This window comes from Hyperoodon ampullatus (assembly GCF_949752795.1).
Source record: "Hyperoodon ampullatus genome assembly, chromosome: 18".
Classification (NCBI taxonomy): domain Eukaryota; kingdom Metazoa; phylum Chordata; class Mammalia; order Artiodactyla; family Ziphiidae; genus Hyperoodon; species Hyperoodon ampullatus.
The window spans coordinates 44,753,983-44,773,826 of record NC_136931.1 but is presented as its reverse complement, the minus strand read 5'-3'; the positions used below and the strand labels follow the sequence as shown (position 1 = coordinate 44,773,826).

Below are 19,844 nucleotides of genomic sequence, written 5' to 3'. Positions count from 1 at the left end.
TTCCCTTTTGGCCTTTTCCTTCTGAGTCACAAATTAAGCCAGTTGGAGAACATGCCTGGTCGGGGTCTTTGGTCAGGGCCCTGGCAGGGCAGGAGAAGCCACAGCAGTGAGATTTCAGCAGGGAGTGCATCTCTGGGAGGTGCAGACTTTCCTGGGCTGGATTCTGCTGAGCCAGGCTGCACGCTGTCACCAGATGGTCCCTGACAACCCAGACTCATCCGGGCTGGCAGGACGGTTGAAGACCACAAAACCACGAGTGCATACCGCCTCCTAAAATGCCCAGAACTGGTCCGAGGCCTCACGTGGCTGTCTTGTTCAGAGTAACCTCAGATAACTCACGTGCAGGGTTATTTGGTATCTCTGACTAACTTCACTGGATTTTCTATAAATCATCCCATCATTTGCACTTAGGAAGGGGTGGAATTTTTTTTTTAAGGAGTTTTATATATGAGGATTCACATGTCTTTCCAGTTTTACAAGGAAAAGTCAGTTTACTTTACATGTTACTCAATATTTTTTTTTTTTTTTTTTTTTTTTTTTTTTTTTTTTTTTTTTTTTGCGGTACGCGGGCCTCTCACTGTTGTGGCCTCTCCCGTTGTGGAGCACAGGCTCCGGACGCGCAGGCTCAGCGGCCATGGCTCATGGGCCCAGCCGCTCCGCGCCATGCGGGATCCTCCCGGACCGGGGCACGAACCCGTGTCCCCTGCATCGGCAGGCGGACTCTCAACCACTGCGCCACCAGGGAAGCCCCGTTACTCAATATTTTAAAATATAAAACCAATTCTTGCAAGTAAACTTGTCAGATTATTTTAAAGCATGTACCCCTATATAAGAATTCAACTCTGGCATTAAGCATTATTACATATTTTTAACACTTGGACAGAAAGGTCGAGAACAGTGCTGGACAGAGGTCTCTGAATCCCTACTCCTGGACAGAGGATCCAGTCATTGGCATCCAGGAGACTGAATGTCCAAGAGAAAGCAGATGACTTGGATTGAAAACCAGCCAGCTCCATCTCATTCACCAGCAATGCTTGCTGAGAGTCTTGTGTGTTTACACCATTCATGCATTTGAACAGAATGTTTTAATGTGGCATTCAGGGCCCTTCCCTTCCCATGCTGCCCCTCTCTGACCTGCTCTGTTTTTATTCTTATTATTTCTCAGAGCTCATTTTCACGTCTAGTCAAAAAAAGTTTATTCTTGAGTTTTCTATGCTCACCAGGAACCTGTTCCCACCTCCTGACCCTTTGGCCCTGCTCTGGTCCCCTGCCAAGGATGCCTCCCACACTCCCCACCCCAACCCCTTCCCTGTTGCTCCCTTCTCTATCTCGTCCTTACCTCTCCTGGCACTGTTCTGTTTTTGTTTTGTTTTATTATTATTATTTTTTAACTCTTCTTGCTTCCCAGTTAGGTGGTTAGTTCCTCCATCAAAGCCCATCTTGGGGGCAGGGGTGTTGGTGCTCTGCCAGCATCTTGTCTGAGGAGCAAGGAGGAGTGTCCCTTCCCAGCTCTAGTCTGACCTTGTCGCATCCTGTTTCTCATGTGATTTTTATGTAAGGCATCTTTACTTTTGTGCTCCACCATGTAGAACCAGCTGTGTCGGGAACCAGGAAGCATTTTGTTTTCTTGTGACTCTGTCCTAGCAAAATTATATTATCCAGTTGTTCTGGTAGAGACTCATAAAAGGATTATCTGGGTTACAGTAATAATTGAATTCAAATACCTGAATGGTTGCAGAGCTGAGGCCTGTGAAGGGATTATACGTAGCCATTTTCATGCTAGGCTCTTCTCCCTAAGAGGATCTGCAGGGAGCTCAGGGGTCTTCTTTAGGCAGTCCCCAGGATGGCCTGCAGCTAAGACAGCTCAGGCTGGACCAGACTGAGGGAATTTGATGCTGAGCCTGTGTGGCTGTCGTGGGGACTTTTCCTTTAGGAGAAATGAAGTGTGGAGTCTGTGCATCTGTGGCTCATGAAATAACCCCTAATCCAGGCATAATTATTTTACATGATGAATGTAGTGGTTAAAGGGATGGGTGTTAGAATAAATTCTGACATCTGTCTAACCTGGAGTTGGCCAGCTGACCCTCAGTTTCTTCATCTGTGACATGGGGCTAATGATACCTATGGTTATTGTGAGCATTAGTTCTAGTTAATTATCTATAGTTATTGTGAACATTAAAATGGGATGAGGATGTATAGACGTCATCACAGTGCCTGACCAAGGATGCTCTCGAATGGTGGCTGTTTTTAACATTAGCTATAAGGAATAGAATTCATAATGCACGTATGCATACTCTTCTGGTGTTTTCCCAAAATGGTGTTTGGGAATACTGTTACATAATGAGAAAGTAATTCAGTTTTTCACTCATATTTCATTCATCTGATTGTATCAAGGGTAAGTTTACTTGATGCTCTTTAATAGTTGCTAATTTTCTTCTTTTAATGAAGAGAAGAGGCCCCAGGCTCAAGTTCAGAACCTTTGGCAGGCATTGGTATGTAGCCAGATTTTAAATAATGTCAATTGGATTTATAATTTTTAATTTTAAGATGATCTCATTGGGAAGTGATACTATTTTTCCATTTAAAGTAGTAATAAGGGTTCTTTTACAAATAAATTTTAAATGGGAGTAGGTGTTTAAAGGAAAATGTCAAACTTTAACAATAGGGCCATTGTGTACAACTGTACAGGTTATTTACTGCACAGGTGTCCTGCCCGGGGGAGGAGAGGTGTTGGCAAACTAGGCTGATATATATAGCCTATGAGTTGCTTACTAAGCCATGTGCCCTGGCACAGGACTGTACCTACTGGGAAGATGGGGTGCCTTTTTGTAATTCTCACAAAGGCACCATGTGGGCCAGCAGAAAGTGGCGGTACATTGGTGTGCAGTGTGGCAAAAATAGTGAAGGTAGCATGTAAATGGGAATCCTGCAAGACAGGTATTCATATTCTCCATTGTACAGACTGAAATGGAGGCTCAGAGAGGTGAAATGACATGGCTAAAACTCTGACTTCTTTTCTGTGCCCATTTTTCATATTCCTCTCCCACAGTCCAGTAAAACCACACTGATGTATGGTAAGGGGAGCAGACCGGGGCATTGGAGGCCCCATTCACAACAGGAGCAAATCTATACAGAATATATAAATAATGTCTAATAAAAGTTTTATATGATCTATGATCTTTAATGAAGAAAATTTAATTGGAGGACATAAAAGAGGATGAAGGTGGAAAGACATACCATGTTCATGGATGATAAGATTCGTTATTATAAAGACGTTGGCTCTCCAGCCCATAAATTTAGTACAGTTCCAATAAAAATCCCAATAGGAATTTTCATGGAATTGATAAGCTGACTCTAGTTCATGTGCTATCATAAAGAATTAGGAATAACCAAGTAATTTTGGAGAACAAGGGGAGAGGCCTTCCTCTATGAGATGTCAAGACTTATTATGAAGCTGTAGTCATGTAAATGAATGTGGTCTAGCCCTTCCCCATCCAGTGTATTAGCTACTAGCCACATGAGGCTATTAAGCACTTGAAATGAGGCTAGTATGAATTGAGGAGTAAAATACACATCAAATTTTGAAGAGTTAGTAGAAGTAAAAAGAATGTAAAATATGTCAATAATTTTAAAGTATTGATCACATGTTGGAAATGTATTTTGGCTGTATTAGGGTAAATAAAATATATAATTTAATTTCACCTTTTAAAAATATGGCTATTAGAAAATTTTAAATAACATGTAATTATGCATAATGTATATGTAATTACCTTTCTCACATAAATTTGTTGGATGGCTCTGGTCAAGACCATTGAAACAGAATAGAGCCCAGAAATAGGCCAAACATATATGGCAACTTGGAGTACGACAAAGGTAGCATTATCAGCTAGTGTGAAAGGGATAAAATATATAAAAGATGACAATGGGACGGTTGGCTTATGCTATGGACTGAATGTGTCCCCCCAGCCCCAACCCAAGTTCATATGTTGAAGCCCTAATCCTTAATGTGATGGTATTTGGAGATGGGGCTTTGGGTTCTCACCGGGGTTAGATTAGGTCATGAAGATGGGGCCCTAATGATGGAATTAGTCGCCTTACAAAAAGAGGAAGAGACAGGAGAACTCTTTCTCTGCCATGTGAGGATACAGGGAGAAGGTGGCCATCTATGGTACAGGAAGTGGGCCCTTACCAAGAACCAAATCTGCTAGCACCTTGATTTTGGACTTCCCAGTTTCCAGAACTGTGAGGAATAAATGTTTGTTGTTTGAACCCCCCAGTCTATTGTATTTAGTTATCAGCACCTAAGCAGACTAAGACAGCTTACCTTCAGAAAAAAATTAAATTAGATGCCCAATTTATAGCATATGTAAAAATAAAGATGACTTGAAGACCTAAAAATGAAACCCTTTAAGATTCTTAGAAATTACAGGGACTATTTTTGTGGCCTTGGAGTTGGAAAGGATGTGGTTTCAGGTAGCCTTTGCTGCGTAACCAACCAGCCCCCAAATTAGTGACTTAAAACTGCTACAATTTATTATGTCCTATTAATCTGTGGGCTGGCAAGGTGGTTCTTCTGCTAGTCTCACCTGGGCTCACTCATGTGGTTGCATTCAGCTGGTGGGTTGGCTGTCCTCACTGGACTACCTGGGCCTCTCTCTCCCCACATGGGTTTTCATCCCATAGGCTTCTGCATTGCATGGTGGTCTCAGGGTGCCGAACGAACGAGAGTGAAATTTGCAAGGCCTCTTGAGGTTGATACTCAGAAATCACAGAGCATCAATTCTGTCTGTTGGTTAGTTAAAGCAAATCACAGGGATGGGTTAAATTCAAGGGGTGGGGAAATAGATTCCACCTTCTCAGAGGGGGAATGGTGAAGTCAGTTTACAAAGGGGCATGCCAAGATGATAGGCTTTCCTTAGATCCCAAAAGCACTGGCCAGTAAAGGCAAAGACGGACAAGTTCAATCACATTAAAATCAAGCACTTTTTGAGAGAGTGGCATTGACATGTATACACTACCAGATGTAAAATAGATAGCTAGTGGGAAGCAGCCACATAGCACAGGGAGATCAGCTCGCTGCTTTGTGACCACCTAGAGGGCTGGGAGGGAGACGCAAGAGGGAGGGGATATGGGGATATATGTATATGTATAGCTGATTCACTTTGTTACACAGCAGAAACTAACACAACAATGTAGAGCAATTATACTCCAATAAAGATGTTAAAAAAAAATCAAGCATTTTATTTCTGAAAACACCCAGTTGGAAAAATGAAGAAACAAGTCACAGATTGGGAGAAGATATTTGCAACATCTTTTGGTGTCCAGATATATAAAGAACTACCAATCATAAGAAAAAGGCTAAGAACCCATTAGAAGAGTGGTCAAAAGACATGATAAGGTAATTTATAGAATGTAAGGAAATGATGTTCCACTTCATTAGAGAAATGAAAATTAGAAACAGTGAAATACTACTGTATACTCAGACTGGCAGAAATGAGCTAGCCTGACGTTACTAAGAAGCGTTGGCTAGCATGTGACATGAAGAAGGGAAATGCTCATGGACTTTGCATGGAGGTTGGAAGTGGTCCAGCGTTGGCAGCATGTGGGGAAGGTGCAGGTGGATGCATGCCACAGTGTCTCCTAGCAACATTCCTGGATATGTGCTCCAGGAACACATACGGGTATAAGAGCGTTCATTTTAGCATTGTTTTTAATTCTGAAAATGTAGAAGCAACTTAAGTATAGGATATTAGATAAATAAATTGTGTCATGTTCACTTAATACTGTACAGCAGAAATTAGTGAATGAATGGGAGCTGTATGGATCAGCACGGCTAGAACTTGAAAACATAATGGTGATTGAAAAGCGTATGTTCCAAACTACTTATAGTGTGATAACATTTATGTAGATTTTGGAGCCCTTAAAACAAGACTTTAGGACTTCTCTGGTGGCGCAGTGGTTAAGAATCCGCCTGCCAATGCAGGGGACATGGGTTCGAGCCCTGGTCCGGGAAGATCCCACATGCCGTGGAGCAACTAAGCCCGTGCGCCACAACTACTTAGCCTGCGCTCTAGAGCCCGCAAGCCACAACTACTGAGCCTGCGTGCCACAACTACTGAAGCCCGCACACTTAGAGCCCGTGCTCCACAACAAGAGAAGCCACCACAATGCGAAGCCCGTGCACCGCAACAAAGAGTAGCCCCCACTCGCCACAACTAGAGAAAGCCTGTGCACAGCAGCAAAGACCCAACACAGCCAAAAAATAAATATTTTAAAAAACAAGATTTTATATTATTTATGAATACATGAGTTTAAAAAGGAGTACAAACATGAGCAAGAAGGATATAGAAACCACTTCAGATAGTGGTTGCCTCTGAAAGGGGAGGAGAGAATGGGATGGGGGGGCACATGGGAGATCCAGTCCACTCTGATATACTTTATTTCTAAAAAGAAAATCTGAGGCAAATATGGCCAAGTGGTAAGATTCGGTAATTCTGGGTGGTAGGTTAGCATTATTACTCTACTTTTCTGTATGGTAAAAATATTTCATTAAAAACATATGCATATCTTTAAAATGTTATAATTTGGGTCATGTATGATGTTCTAAAAACAGCCATTTTTTACTTTTGCAGTGATTTGGAGTCAAGTAGATTTTCTGAGCATAATTTATACATTTAACCTGTAAAAAAAATTCATCTTGGAATTGGTGGGTTATCTTTCATCTTTCCTGATGGCGTGTTAGGTCTGTAGTGTAGAGTAATATGTGTCAGGGATGCTTTTTAGAAATTGTTAGATCAGGACTTTTATGTGTTAGGTCATTCTGAAAGTGGTCATTTACTGCTTTTTCCTCTCTCGTCCCAGGAGACTCTTTTTGCCCCATCTGAAGTCCATATGGCTCTGTATGATGAGGACCTCCTGAAAAATCCCTTCTATCTGGCTCTTCAAAAGTGGCGTCCTGACTTGTGCAACAAGGTGGCCCAAACCCGTGGCATTGTAAGTGCATTGATCCCGAGGGTGGTCCTTCTCCACTAGGCTTGGACCGAGCAGTGCTGACAAGGCCACAAATATGGTAGACTTCAGTTAAGTTTAGAGGGAGTCAGGTACAGGCCTGCTAAGTGCACCAAGCCCCAGGCCATGCTCGGTATGTGAATGAGCAGAGAGGGACCGCCCCAAGCTGCTTCCTCCAGGCAGCCTCCTGGGACTGCACCAGCCCAGGGTGTAATCCTTTCTCTGAACTCTCAGCCTCTGTTGTCACTGGTCTCACGGTATTCACCTCTGTTTCTCTTGTTTTCATGGGGACCAGGAGGGCTTCTCCAGGGCAGAAATCATATTCCTCCTCGTCTGTGAGATGGGCGCTCACTCCCATAGGATAAGGGAACGTGTGTACACACACATGTACGTCGCCTTCAAAGGCATTTCCTAAAGAGAAAGAACCGAGAGAACTTTTGTAATAGAGGCCACAACCTCAGAAGCCTACAGGAGCAGCCAGGGAACAGGAACAAAAGAGAGAAACCATAGTCTGCTGCCTGGAGGGAGGGCAGGCCCTGTGCTGCAGGTCTTTCTGGTTCCCAGACTGTTGAACTTGGCAGGCATCTTACTTACACACCGTGGGACACAGCGAGCTGGGTGCCTTTGTGCCACCCATCTGCCTTGGGCCCTCTTCTTTTCCTACGTTGTCCTCTTTTCTTCTCCTACTTGTGTTCCTGCTTCTCTTGCCATGTGATACGATCTTAGGTGTGTCAGGCGGCTGAGGATTTGAACCAATGGAGAAATCAGTTAACTCGGGTTTCTCTGCAAGCTTGGAACTGGCTTTTCCCCATACCCAGTCCAATTCTCTGCCCTCAGAAGCCTGATTTTTTTTCAAGTCCCTTCTTGTTTTTATGATTGGTTTTGTGATTAATATCTTTTTCCCAGAATTTTTTTACTTTGGATTTTAGAAGTTATAAACTTCGTTATAAAAAAATTAGAGAATAGAGCTGTTTCCAAAGAAGAAAATAAAAAGCTCACCAAAGGCATTCACTCTCATCCATTCATTTCACAGTAGCAATTACATGCTGCTGTATGCAAGGCACTATGTTTGATGTGGGGATTCAGCCAAAACCATGAATAGGCATCATGATCTTTACCCTCATGGAGCTGAAATTCTAGTGGGAGAGATGGTCACACTGTGGGTACATATTGACTAATTATGGTAAGTGTCACAGAGAAAGAGTAGAGGCTGCCAAGCCATCATGTTAACTGGGAGGGCCTGATCCAGCTTGGGAAATACTTCCTTCCCATCTTTGTTCTATGATATTTAAAAAAAATATTGTCTAGATAAGAGTGTGTCATCATATGTAACTTTCTCTTTTTAAAATGCTACACTGCGGACCCCGCTGTTCTTTCTCAGGAAGCCCTGGGGGACCTGTCTGTCTTGCTCATCACTGTGTTGCCAGCCCATAGCACGGTTCCTGTTGCCCAGTAGGTGCTTTTACAGCTGCAAGTAGTGAAAACCCAATTGAGTTCACTTTAGCCAAAAGAAAATTTTGAATCATTTTGGTCACCTTCCTTTCAGTTACACTGAGGAATGAGAGATGCTTCTTTTTTTTTTTTTTTTTTTGGAGCAGAAGAAGGTTTATTGCAAGGCCACGCAAAGAGACAAGGTGGCTCCTACGCTGAAAAGCCTCGAGCTCCCGGAAGGGTTTTGGCAAAGCATTTTTAAAGGCGGGCGTGGTGGGGGGGTGTCGAATGGTATATGATCAACTTGTACACAGTTCTCTGATTGCCTGATGGTGAGGCAGCAGGGTGGTGTCACGGGTTATCAGTCCTTAGGCTCCAGGAGGCCTGGGCTATGTGCTCATGGTCCTCTAGTAGTTCTTCCATTTGTGGGGGGGCGTGGTTCACATCTGCAAAACAGCTCAGGAAATTTGCAGAGAGATGCTTCTTAAGCTGTGTCATCCTGCATTCCAGTGGGCCCTAGGCCCCTTACTGCAGCCCCCACTGAGATCCATGAGGGGCTGCTTGGGGCCCACATTGGGCAGCACTAGATTTCGGGCCTTCCTTGGCCTCGTTTGGTGGACTCGAGAATCAGCAAGGCCAACTCCTCAGCACAGGTCAGCTGTGGGAAGGAGCTAGCTCTCGCCATCCTGCTCAGCCTGGCCAGGTGTTGGTGACTAGCCCCTGCCAGCTGTTGGCCGTGTGATGGAGCCCCAGCTCGTCCCTGTCTAATCTGTCATAGTGCTCCTTCCGTGTCCGTTGGTTGAATGAAAAAGTAGAGTATCCCAGTGGCCTCTAGAAGAGTGCTCATCCTTTCTGCCACCGCTGAAGGACCCACGTGGCCTCAGCAGGTGAATGCTGAATTTCCTTCCATGGGGCTTGGCCTTTGGGCCAACTTTGACGGCCTCTGAATCTTCCCTGGGGATTAGAGTCCTTTACTGGGCTCTGAAAATGTGAAGTCACGACTTTTGAATGTGTGTATCCCCAGGGTTAACCGCCTTCCCCCTTCCCCCTGCAAGCTGAGCTTGGGCCCCGCCCTCACACGCTGGCTGAGGGTGGAGGTTAGCGGGCTCCTCACCTGCCCCAGCCCCTCCCCGGGTTTGGCCGCCTTTGATGGGACTGCCTCCATGTCCTCCACCGTCCGCTCTCTGACTGATCCGTGGAGGCTCCTCTCTCAACGTCCCTCCATTCCAATCCCAGAGGCCTGTGACACCCACACACTGCTTCTCATGCTTGCCTGTTCTTGTAACCATCCAGCTATTATGCACTGTGGCTTTTTCAGAGCCAGCTGGGCAGGCCTGCTGTACCCCTGGGTCTCTTGTCCATGGAGCTTTGGCGAAAGTTCTCTAGGTTTCCCTGGTGGACTGCGGGTGGGTCCATTTGCCTGTAGGAAAAACAAAAATGACAAAAGGGGATTAAATTTGGTCCTTTTATTGTGGCCCTCTAATTATGGGGTATGCAGGCTTCTGAGGGCTAGCCTGAGAACCCAGCAGCAATGGCTTCCACGTTCCAGAGAACTGACTTTCCAGTAAATACCCATACAGCTGAGCTCAGGGTGCTGAGGTCCATATTCCAGTTCTCAGGATTTGTTTAGTACAGATTCAGGTGACAGACATTGAACATCTAGGCACTGTGCTGGGTTTGCAGGGTTACACGGATGAATGAGGAACACAGCATGCCTTCAGGGAATCCCAGAAACAGGCCATTTGCAGCACAGAGGGATGAGTATTAGAACAGAAGTGGTCATGGGCTCCTGTGGAGTGGCTGACCCAGCCTGGGGAGGAGTCAGGAGGGCACTCTGGGGTGATAAGACTAATGCTGCTTCTTGCTTTTATTCTTTTTTTTTTTAAGTTTGAAGGAGATTTTAATTTTTTTTTTATTAGTTTCTGCTTTATAACAAAGTGAATCAGTCATACATATACATCTGTTCCCACATCCCTTCCCTCATGCATCTCCCTCCCTCCCACCCTCCCCATCCCACCCCTCCAGGCGGTCACAAAGCACCGAGCTGATCTCCCTGTGCTCTGCGGCTGCTTCCCACTATCTATCTACCTTACGTTTGGTAGTGTATATATGTCCATGCCTCTCTTTCCCTTTGTCACAGCTTACCCTTCCCCCTCCCCATATCCTCAAGTCCATTCTCAAGTAGGTCTGTGTCTTTATTCCCGTTTTACCCCTAGGTTCTTCATGACATTTTTTTTTTTTTAATTCCATATATATGTGTTAGCATACGGTATTTGTCTTTCTCTTTCTGACTTACTTCACTCTGTATGACAGACTCTAGGTCCATCCACCTCATTACAAATAGCTCAGTTTCATTTCTTTTTATGGCTGAGTAATATTCCATTGTATATATGTGCCACATCTTCTTTATCCATTCATCCGATGATGGACACTTAGGTTGTTTCCAGCTCCGGGCTATTGTGAATAGAGCTGCAATGAACATTTTGGTACATGTCTCTTTTTGAATTATGGTTTTCTCAGGGTATATGCCTAGTAGTGGGATTGCTGGGTCATATGGTAGTTCTATTTTTAGTTTTTTAAGGAACCTCCATACTGTTCTCCATAGTGGCTGTACCAATTCACATTCCCACCAGCAGTGCAAGAGTGTTCCCTTTTCTCCACACCCTCTCCAGCATTTATTGTTTCTAGATTTCTTGATGATGGCCATTCTGACTGGTGTGAGATGATATCTCATTGTAGTTTTGATTTGCATTTCTCTAATGATTAATGATGTTGAGCATTCTTTCATGTGTTTGTTGGCAGTCTGTATATCTTCTTTGGAGAAATGCCTATTTAAGTCTTCTGCCCATTTTTGGATTGGGTTGTTTGTTTTTTTGCTATTGAGCTGCATGAGCTGTTTATAAATTTTGGAGATTAATCCTTTGTCAGTTGCTTCATTTGCAAATATTTTCTCCCATTCTGAGGGTTGTCTTTTGGTCTTGTTTATGGTTTCCTTTGCTGTGCAAAAGCTTTGAAGTTTCATTAGGTCCCATTTGTTTATCTTTGTTTTTAGTTCCATTTCTCTAGGAGGTGGGTCCAAAAGGATCTTGCTGTGATTTATGTCATAGAGTGTTCTACCTATGTTTTCCTCTAAGAGTTTGATAGTTTCTGGCCTTACATTTAGGTCTTTAATCCATTTTGAGCTTATTTTTGTGTATGGTGTTAGGGAATGATCTAATCTCATACTTTTACATGTCCCTGTCCAGTTTTCCCAGCACCACTTATTGAAGAGGCTGTCCTTTCTCCACTGTACATTCCTGCCTCCTTTATCAAAGATAAGTTGGCCATATGTGCGTGGGTTTAACTCTGGGCTTTCTATCCTGATCCACTGATCTAGCTTTCTGTTTTTATGCCAGTACCACACTGTCTTAATTACTGTAGCTTTGTAGTATAGTCTGAAGTCAGGCAGCCTGATTCCTCCAGCTCCGTTTTTCGTTCTCAAGATTGCTTTGGCTATTCGGGGTCTTTTGTTTTTCCAAACAAATTTTGAAATTTTTTGTTCTAGTTCTGTGAAAAATGCCAGTGGTAGTTTGATAGGGATTGCATTGAATCTGTAGATTGCTTTGGGTAGTAGAGTCATTTTCACAATATTGATTCTTCCAATCCAGGAGCATGGTATATCTCTCCATCTATTTGTATCATCTTTAATTTCTTTCATCAGTGTCTTATAATTTTCTGCATACAGGTCTTTTGTCTCCTTAGGTAGGTTTATTCCTAGATATTTTATTCTTTTTGTTGCAATGGTAAATGGGAGTGTTTTCTTGATTTCATTTTCAGATTTTTCATCATTAGTGTACAGGAATGCCAGAGATTTCTGTGCATTAATTTTGTATCCTGCTACTTTACCAAATTCATTGATTAGCTCTAGTAGTTTTTCGGTAGCATCTTTAGGATTCTCTATGTATAGTATCATGTCATCTGCAAACAGTGACAGCTTTACTTCTTCTTTTCCAATTTGGATTCCTTTTATTTCCCTTTCTTCTCTGATTGCTGTGGCTAAAACTTCCAAAACTATGTTGAATAAGAGTGGTGAGAGTGGGCAGCCTTGTCTTGTTCCTGATCTTAGTGGAAATGGTTTCAGTTTTTCACCATTGAGGACAATGTTGGCTGTGGGTTTGTCATATATGGCCTTTATTATGTTGAGGAAAGTTCCCTCTATGCCTACTTTCTGCAGGGTTTTTATCATAAATGGGTGTTGAATTTTGTCGAAAGCTTTCTCTGCATCTATTGAGATGATCATATGGTTTTTCTCCTTCAACTTGTTAATATGGTGTATCACATTGATTGATTTGCGTATATTGAAGAATCCTTGCATTCCTGGAATAAACCCCACTTGATCATGGTGTATGATCCTTTTAATGTGCTGTTGCATTCTGTTTGCTAGTATTTTGTTGAGGATTTTTGCATCTATGCTCATCAGTGATATTGGCCTGTAGTTTTCTTTCTTTGTGACATCCTTGTCTGGTTTTGGTATCAAGGTGATGGTGGCCTCGTAGAATGAGTTTGGGAGTGTTCCTTCCTCTGATATTGTTTGGAAGAGTTTGAGAAGGATGGGTGTTAGCTCTTCTCTAAATGTTTGATAGAATTCGCCTGTGAAGCCATCTGGTCCTGGGCTTTTGTTTGATGGAAGATTTTTAATCACAGTTTCAATTTCAGTGCTTGTGATTGGTCTATTCATATTTTCTATTTCTTCCTGAGTCAGTCTTGGTAGGTTGTGCATTTCTAAGAATTTGTCCATTTCTTCCAGGTTGTCCATTTTATTGGCATAGAGTTGCTTATAGTAATCTCTCATGATCTTTTGTATTTCTGCAGTGTCAGTTGTTACTTCTCCTTTTTCATTTCTAATTCTACTGATTTGAGTCTTCTCCCTTCTTTTCTTGATGAGTCTGGCTAATGGTTTGTCAATTTTGTTTATCTTCTCAAAGAACCAGCTTTTAGTTTGGTTGATCTTTGCTATCGTTTCCTTCATTTCTTTTTAATTTATTTCTGATCTGATCTTTATGATTTCTTTCCTTCTGCTAACTTTGGGGGTTTTTTGTTCTTCTTTCTCTAATTGCTTTAGGTGCAGGGTCAGGTTGTTTACTCGAAATGTTTCCTGTTTCTTAAGGTGGGATTGTATTGCTATAAACTTCCCCCTTAGAACTGCTTTTGCAGCGTCCCATAGGTTTTGGGTCGTCGTGTCTCCATTGTCATTTGTTTCTAGGTATTTCTTAATTTCCTCTTTGATTTCTTCAGTGATCACTTCGTTATTGAGTAGTGTATTGTTTAGCCTCCATGTGTTTGTATTTTTTACAGATCTTTTCCTGTAATTGATGTCTAGTCTCATAGCATTGTGGTCGGAAAAGATACTTGATACAATTTCAATTTTCTTAAATTTACCAAGGCTTGATTTGTGACCCAAGATATGATCTATCCTGGAGAATGTTCCATGAGCACTTGAGAAAAATGTGTATTCTGTTGTTTTTGGATGGAATGTCCTATAAATATCAATTAAGTCCATCTTGTTTAATGTATCATTTAAAGCTTGTGTTTCCTTATTTGTTTTCATTTTGGATGATCTGTCCATTGGTGAAAGTGGGGTGTTAAAGTCCCCTACTATGATTGTGTTACTGTCGATTTCCCCTTTTATGGCTGTTAGTATTTGCCTTATGTATTGAGGTGCTCCTATGTTGGGTGCATAAATATTTACAATTGTTATATCTTCTTCTTGGATCGATCCCTTTATCGTTATGTAGTGTCCTTCTTGGTCTCTTCTAATAGTCTTTATTTTAAAGTCTATTTTGTCTGATATAAGAATTGCTACTCCAGCTTTCTTTTGATTTCCATTTGCATGGAATATCTTTTTCCATCCCCTTACTTTCAATCTGTATGTGTCTCTAGGTCTGAAGTGGGTCTCTTGTAGACAGCATATATATGGGTCTTGTTTTTGTATCCATTCAGCCACTCTGTGTCTTTTGGTGGGAGCATTTAGTCCATTTACATTTAAGGTAATTATTGATATGTATGTTCCTATTCCCATTTCCTTAATTGCTTTGGGTTCGTTATTGTAGGTATAGTCCTTCTGTTGTGTTTCTTGCCTAGAGAAGTTCCTTTAGCATTTGTTGTAAAGCTGGTTTGGTGGTGCTGAACTCTCTCAGCTTTTGCTTGTCTGTAAAGGTTTTAATTTCTCCATCAAATCTGAATGAGATCCTTGCTGGGTAGAGTAATCTTGGTTGCCGGTTTCTCTCCTTCATCACTTTTATTATGTCCTGCCACTCCCTTCTGGCTTGTAGAGTTTCTGCTGAGAGATCAGCTGTTAACCTGATGGGGATTCCCTTGTGTGTTATTTGTTGTTTTTCCCTTGCTGCTTTTCATATGATTTCTTTGTGTTTAATTTTTGACAGTTTGATTAATATGTGTCTTGGCGTATTTCTTCTTGGATTTATTCTGTATGGGACTCTCTGTGCCTCCTGGACTTGATTAACTATTTCCTTTCCCATATTAGGGAAGTTTTCAACTATAATCTCTTCAAATATTTTCTCAGTCCCTTTCTTTTTCTCTTCTTCTTCTGGAACCCCTATAATTCGAATGTTGGTGTGTTTAATGTTGTCCCAGAGGTCTCTGAGACTGTCCTCTGTTCTTTTCATTCTTTTTTCTTTATTTTGCTCTGCATCAGTTATTTCCACTATTTTATCTTCCACCTCACTTATCCGTTCTTCTGCCTCAGTTATTCTGCTATTGATCCCATCTAGAGTATTTTTCATTTCATTTATTGTGTTTTTAATCGATGCTTGATTCATCTTTAGTTCTTCTAGGTCCTTGTTAACTGTTTCTTGCATATTGTCTATTCTATTTCCAAGATTTTGGATCTGGGAAATAGAATCTTGGATCAGCTTTACTATCATTATTCTGAATTCTTTTTCAGGTAGACTGCCTATTACCTCTTCATTTGTTAGGTCTGGTAGGTTTTTATCTTGCTCTTTCACCTGCTGTGTGTTTTTCTGCTTTCTCATTTTGCTTATGTTACTGTGTTTGGGGTCTCCTTTTTGCAGGCTGCAGATTCGTAGTTCCCGTTGTTTTTGGTGTCTGTCCCCCGTGGCTAAGGTTGTTTCAGTAGGTTGTGTAGGCTTCCTGGTGGGGGGGACTAATGCCTGTGTTCTGGTGGTTGAGGCTCGATCTTGTCTTTCTGGTGGACAGGTCCACGTCTGGTGGTGTGTTTTGAGGTGCCTGTGGCCTTATTATGTTTTTAGGTAGCCTCTCTGCTAATGGGTGGGGTTGTGTTCCTGCCTTGCTAGTTGCTTGGCATAGGGTGACCAGCACTGTAGCTTGCTGGTCATTGACTGAAGCTGGGTGCTGGTGTTGAGATGGAGATCCCTGGGAGATTTTCGCTGCTTCATATTATGTGGAGCTGGGAGTTCTCTTGTGGACCCGTGTCCTGAAGTTGGCTCTCCCACTTCAGAGGCACAGCACTAACTCCTGGCTGCAGCACCAAGAGCCTTTCATCCACCCGGCTCAGAATAACAGTGAGAAAAAGTAGAAAGAAATAATTAGTAGAAGAAAGAGAGATTGAAAGAAAGGAAGAAGGGAAGAAAGGAAGGAAGGAAGAAAGAAAGGAGGGAGGGAGGGAGGAAGGATGGAAAGAAAGAAGGCAAGAAAGGAGGGAGGGAGGGAGGAATGAAAGCAAAAGGGAGAGTGAATGGAAGAAGGGAGGGAGGGAGGGAGGAAGGAAAGAAAGAAAGAAAGACGGGAGGCAGGGAGGGAGGAAGGAAAGAAAAAGAAAGTGGAAAGAAGAAGGGTGGGAGGGATGGAGGAAAGAAAAAGAAAGAAGGAAAGGAGGAGCGGAGGGAGGGAGGGAGGAAGGGAAGGGAGAAAAGAAAGAGCAGGTAAAGTAAAATAGAATAAAGTATGAAATATAGTAGCGTTATTAAGATTAAAAAGTAATTATTGAAAAAAAACACGGACCGATAGAACCCTGGGACATATGGTGGAAGCAAAGCTATACAGAGAGAATCTTACACAGAAGATTACACATACACATTCACAAAAAGAGAGCAGGGGGAAAAATCAAAAATCTTGCTCTCCAAGTCCACCTCCTCGATTTGGGATAATTCGTTGTAAAAAGAGGAAAAGGGCGAAAAGTCTGAAATCTTGCTAAGTCCACCTCCTTAATTTGAGATAATTCGTTGTAAAAAGAGGAAAAAAGGGGGGGAAAGTCTTAAATCTTGTCCTCAAAGTCCACTTCCTCAATTTGGGATGATTCGCTGTCCATTCATGCACTCCACAGACGCAGGGCACATCAAATGGACCGTGGAGCTTTAATCCGCTGCCTCGGAGGCTGCACAGAGAGATTTCCCTGTCTCTGCTCTCACAACTCCCGGGTCTCAGCCTTGGACCTGGCCCCGCCTCTGCGCGTAGGTCGCCGGAGGGCGTCCGTTCTTCGCTCAGACAGGACTGGTTTAAAGGAGCCGCTGATTCGGGGGCTCTGGCTCACTCAGGCAGAGGGGAGGGAGGGGAATGCCCTCTCCTCGCGCACCAGGCAACAAAAGGGAAAAAAGTCTCTTGCCTCTCCGGTAGCTCCAGACCCTTTCCCCGGACTCCCTCCGGGCTGGCACTAACCCCTTCAGGGTCTCTTCCTGCCGCCAGCCCCAGACCTCTCCCTGCGCTCCGACTGAAAGCCGATACCCGAGCCTCAGCTCCCAGCCCCGCCCGCCCTGGCGGCCGAGCAGACAAGCCTCTCGGGCTGGTGTGTGCCCGAGGGCACCGATCCTCTGTGCCAAAATCTCTCTGCTTTGCCCTCCACACCCCTGTTGCTGTGCTCTCCTCCGCTACTCCGAAGCTTTCCCCCTCCGCCACCTGCAGTCTCCGCCCTCGAAGGGGCTTGTAGTGTGTAGAAACCTTCCCTCCTTCACGGCTCCCTCCCACTGGTGCAGGTCCCGTCCATATCCTATTATCTCTGTTTATTCTTTTTTTCTTTTGACCTACCCAGGTATGTGGGGAGTTTCTTGCCTTTTGGGGGGTCTGAGGTCTTCTGTCAGCGTTCAGTAGGTGTTCTGTTGGAGTTGTTCCACGTGTAGATGAATTTCTGATGTATCTGTGGGGAGGAAGGTGATCTCCGCGTCTTACTCTTCCGCCATCTTCCTCCGGCCTCTGTATTCTTTCTTTTATTTAATGACGATTACTTATTAAAAAATTTTTATAAAGGGGCTATAATAAAAAGTTTTATTGTTAAGCTCTGAAATGAGTAGGTCCCTAAGTTATGGTCTGCTTGGTCACTGTAAAGTTTGTGTCCTCCACACCGGCTGTTAAAACTCCATGACCTCGGGACTTCCCTGGTGGTGCAGTGGTTAAGAATCTGCCTGCAGTGCGGGGGACATGGGTTCGAGCCCTGGTCCGGGAAGATCCCACATGCCGCGGAGCAACTAAGCCCATGCGCCACAACTACTGAGCCCGTGAGCCACAACTACTGAAGCTCGCATGCCTAAAGCCCGTGCTCCGCAATAAGAGAAGCCACCGCAATGAGAAGCCCACACACTGCAACGAAGAGTAGCCCCCACTCGCCGCAACTAGAAAAAGCCTGCATGCAACAACCAAGACCCAACGCAGACAAACAAACAAACAAACAAACAAAAACCAACTCCATGACCTCTGTTCCAGAGATAGTCTGAACCTCCATCTCACGAGAGCCTGGCCCTGTCTCCGGAGGGCTGCTTCATAGCTGCTCCACCCCACTCCTCCGTGGCTGGCTTCCTCACCCCGGTCTCAGCAGGATCCTGGTGGAGATGGATGGGGCCACAGAGAGCCAGCCCTGGCTTGCGTTTGCAATGAAATGCCCCGGGCAGCATTGTCTTCCTGAAAACTTTGGGGGAGTCCCTGAAATTGGAGGCCCCCAGTGCACTCAACAGATATTTATTGGCACCTACCGTATGGTGAGCAGTGTGCTTGGTGCTGGGGATTCAGTGAAGCAGGAGCGGGTCATGCCTTATTCATGCTAAGGAGGCGGAAAAGGTGTGTGTAAACAGGCTCACAGAATGCAGTCACAGGTGTGGTGGGGACAGGGGTGGGGTGTCTCTGAAGGCCCTTCCTCAGATGGGACTATGTGACTCTTTGATCCATTGAGCTGGAGCGGGGCAATCACTTGGCCTGCGTAAACATCCCCTAGGCCTGGTTCATGCTGTCCCCTGGCCTGGGGCCAACCCTCGGGTTTCCAAGATCTTTCTGTGTTCACGGCTGCCTTGAGGCCACCTAGGAACCTTGAGGCCGTTTCTCAGTTCTGGCTCATACCTGAGGGCCTCCCGTTTCTTTCTTTAAGTTGCACTTTCATTAACATTTAAAATTTTTATGTTTTTCTCCCCCATATCTCATTCCACATCTGCTACCACCAAGCCCATTGAGGACCTTTGCACATGCTTTCTTCTGACAAAAATGTTCTTCCGTTAGATCTTTAGCTGGTGGTTCCTTCCCTTCATCCATTCCTTGCTCAAAAGCTACTTCCTCAGAGACCTCCCTAACCACTCTACCTGAGTTAGCGAACCCTTGCCCCACTCCAGTCATTCTCTGTCCTGATATTCTGCTTTATTTTCTGCATAGAACTTACTGATATGTGGAATATGTGTTTTATTATTCAGAAACCTGTATCCTCCACTTAGAATGTAACGTCCATGAGGACAAAGCATTGTATCTCCAACAGTGCCCAGTGTCATGAATATTGAATGAAGAAAAAACAGAAAAACCAAACTCAAATTTTAATAATTAGTTGAATAAAGTTGGCTATCTGAAAATTAAAAAAAATTATTATGTTTAATTTCAAACATGTACAAGTGGAACAAATCATGCAGTGCACCCACGCCCCCATCACTCAGCTTCCACAGTGCCCGGCTCAGATGCCAGCACATCTCACTTCTATCCCTGCTGCCTTCTCCCCTTAGCCAGGGGACCACTTTGAAGCAAATTCCAGAAAATTATATAAGGTAGTCATGTGATTTCACCTGTAAATATGTAGGAATGGAGTTTTAAATGATAAGGACTTAAAAAAAAATCACGTACCATTATCACAGCTAAAAAATTCCTCAATAACCCCTTACTGTTGTCAAATGTCTAGTCACTGTTCACATTTCCCAGATCGTCTCATAATTTTTTGTTTGTTTGTTTTCCAGTTGGTTTGTTTAAATCAGAATCCAAAGGTGATCCACACATTATTCTGGATTGATAGGACTTTTTAAAAAAAATTTAAGTATAGTTGATTTACAGTATTATGTTAGTTTTAGGTGTATAGCAAAGTGATTGTTTTATATATATATATATATGTATATATATATATATATATATTTTTTTTTTTGCGTTACGCGGGCCTCTCACTGTTGTGGCCTCTCCCATTGCAGAGCACAGGC

The 19,844-nt window shown here is 43.4% G+C and overlaps 1 protein-coding gene across 1 annotated transcript in view; it reads left to right on the top strand.

Annotated features, from left to right (window-relative positions):
- Nucleotides 1-6,876: 6,876 nt before the first annotated feature.
- The window catches only part of ANKRD27 (ankyrin repeat domain 27), a gene marked incomplete at its 3' end in the record, with an annotated part of 51,175 nt that continues 38,207 nt past the window's right edge, over nt 6,877-19,844 (top strand). The window contains exon 1 of the mRNA XM_079723187.1: nt 6,877-6,993. Within this exon, the coding sequence (XP_079579313.1) occupies nt 6,892-6,993 (102 nt within the window). The 5' untranslated portion in view covers nt 6,877-6,891. The remainder of the gene's footprint in view (nt 6,994-19,844) is intronic.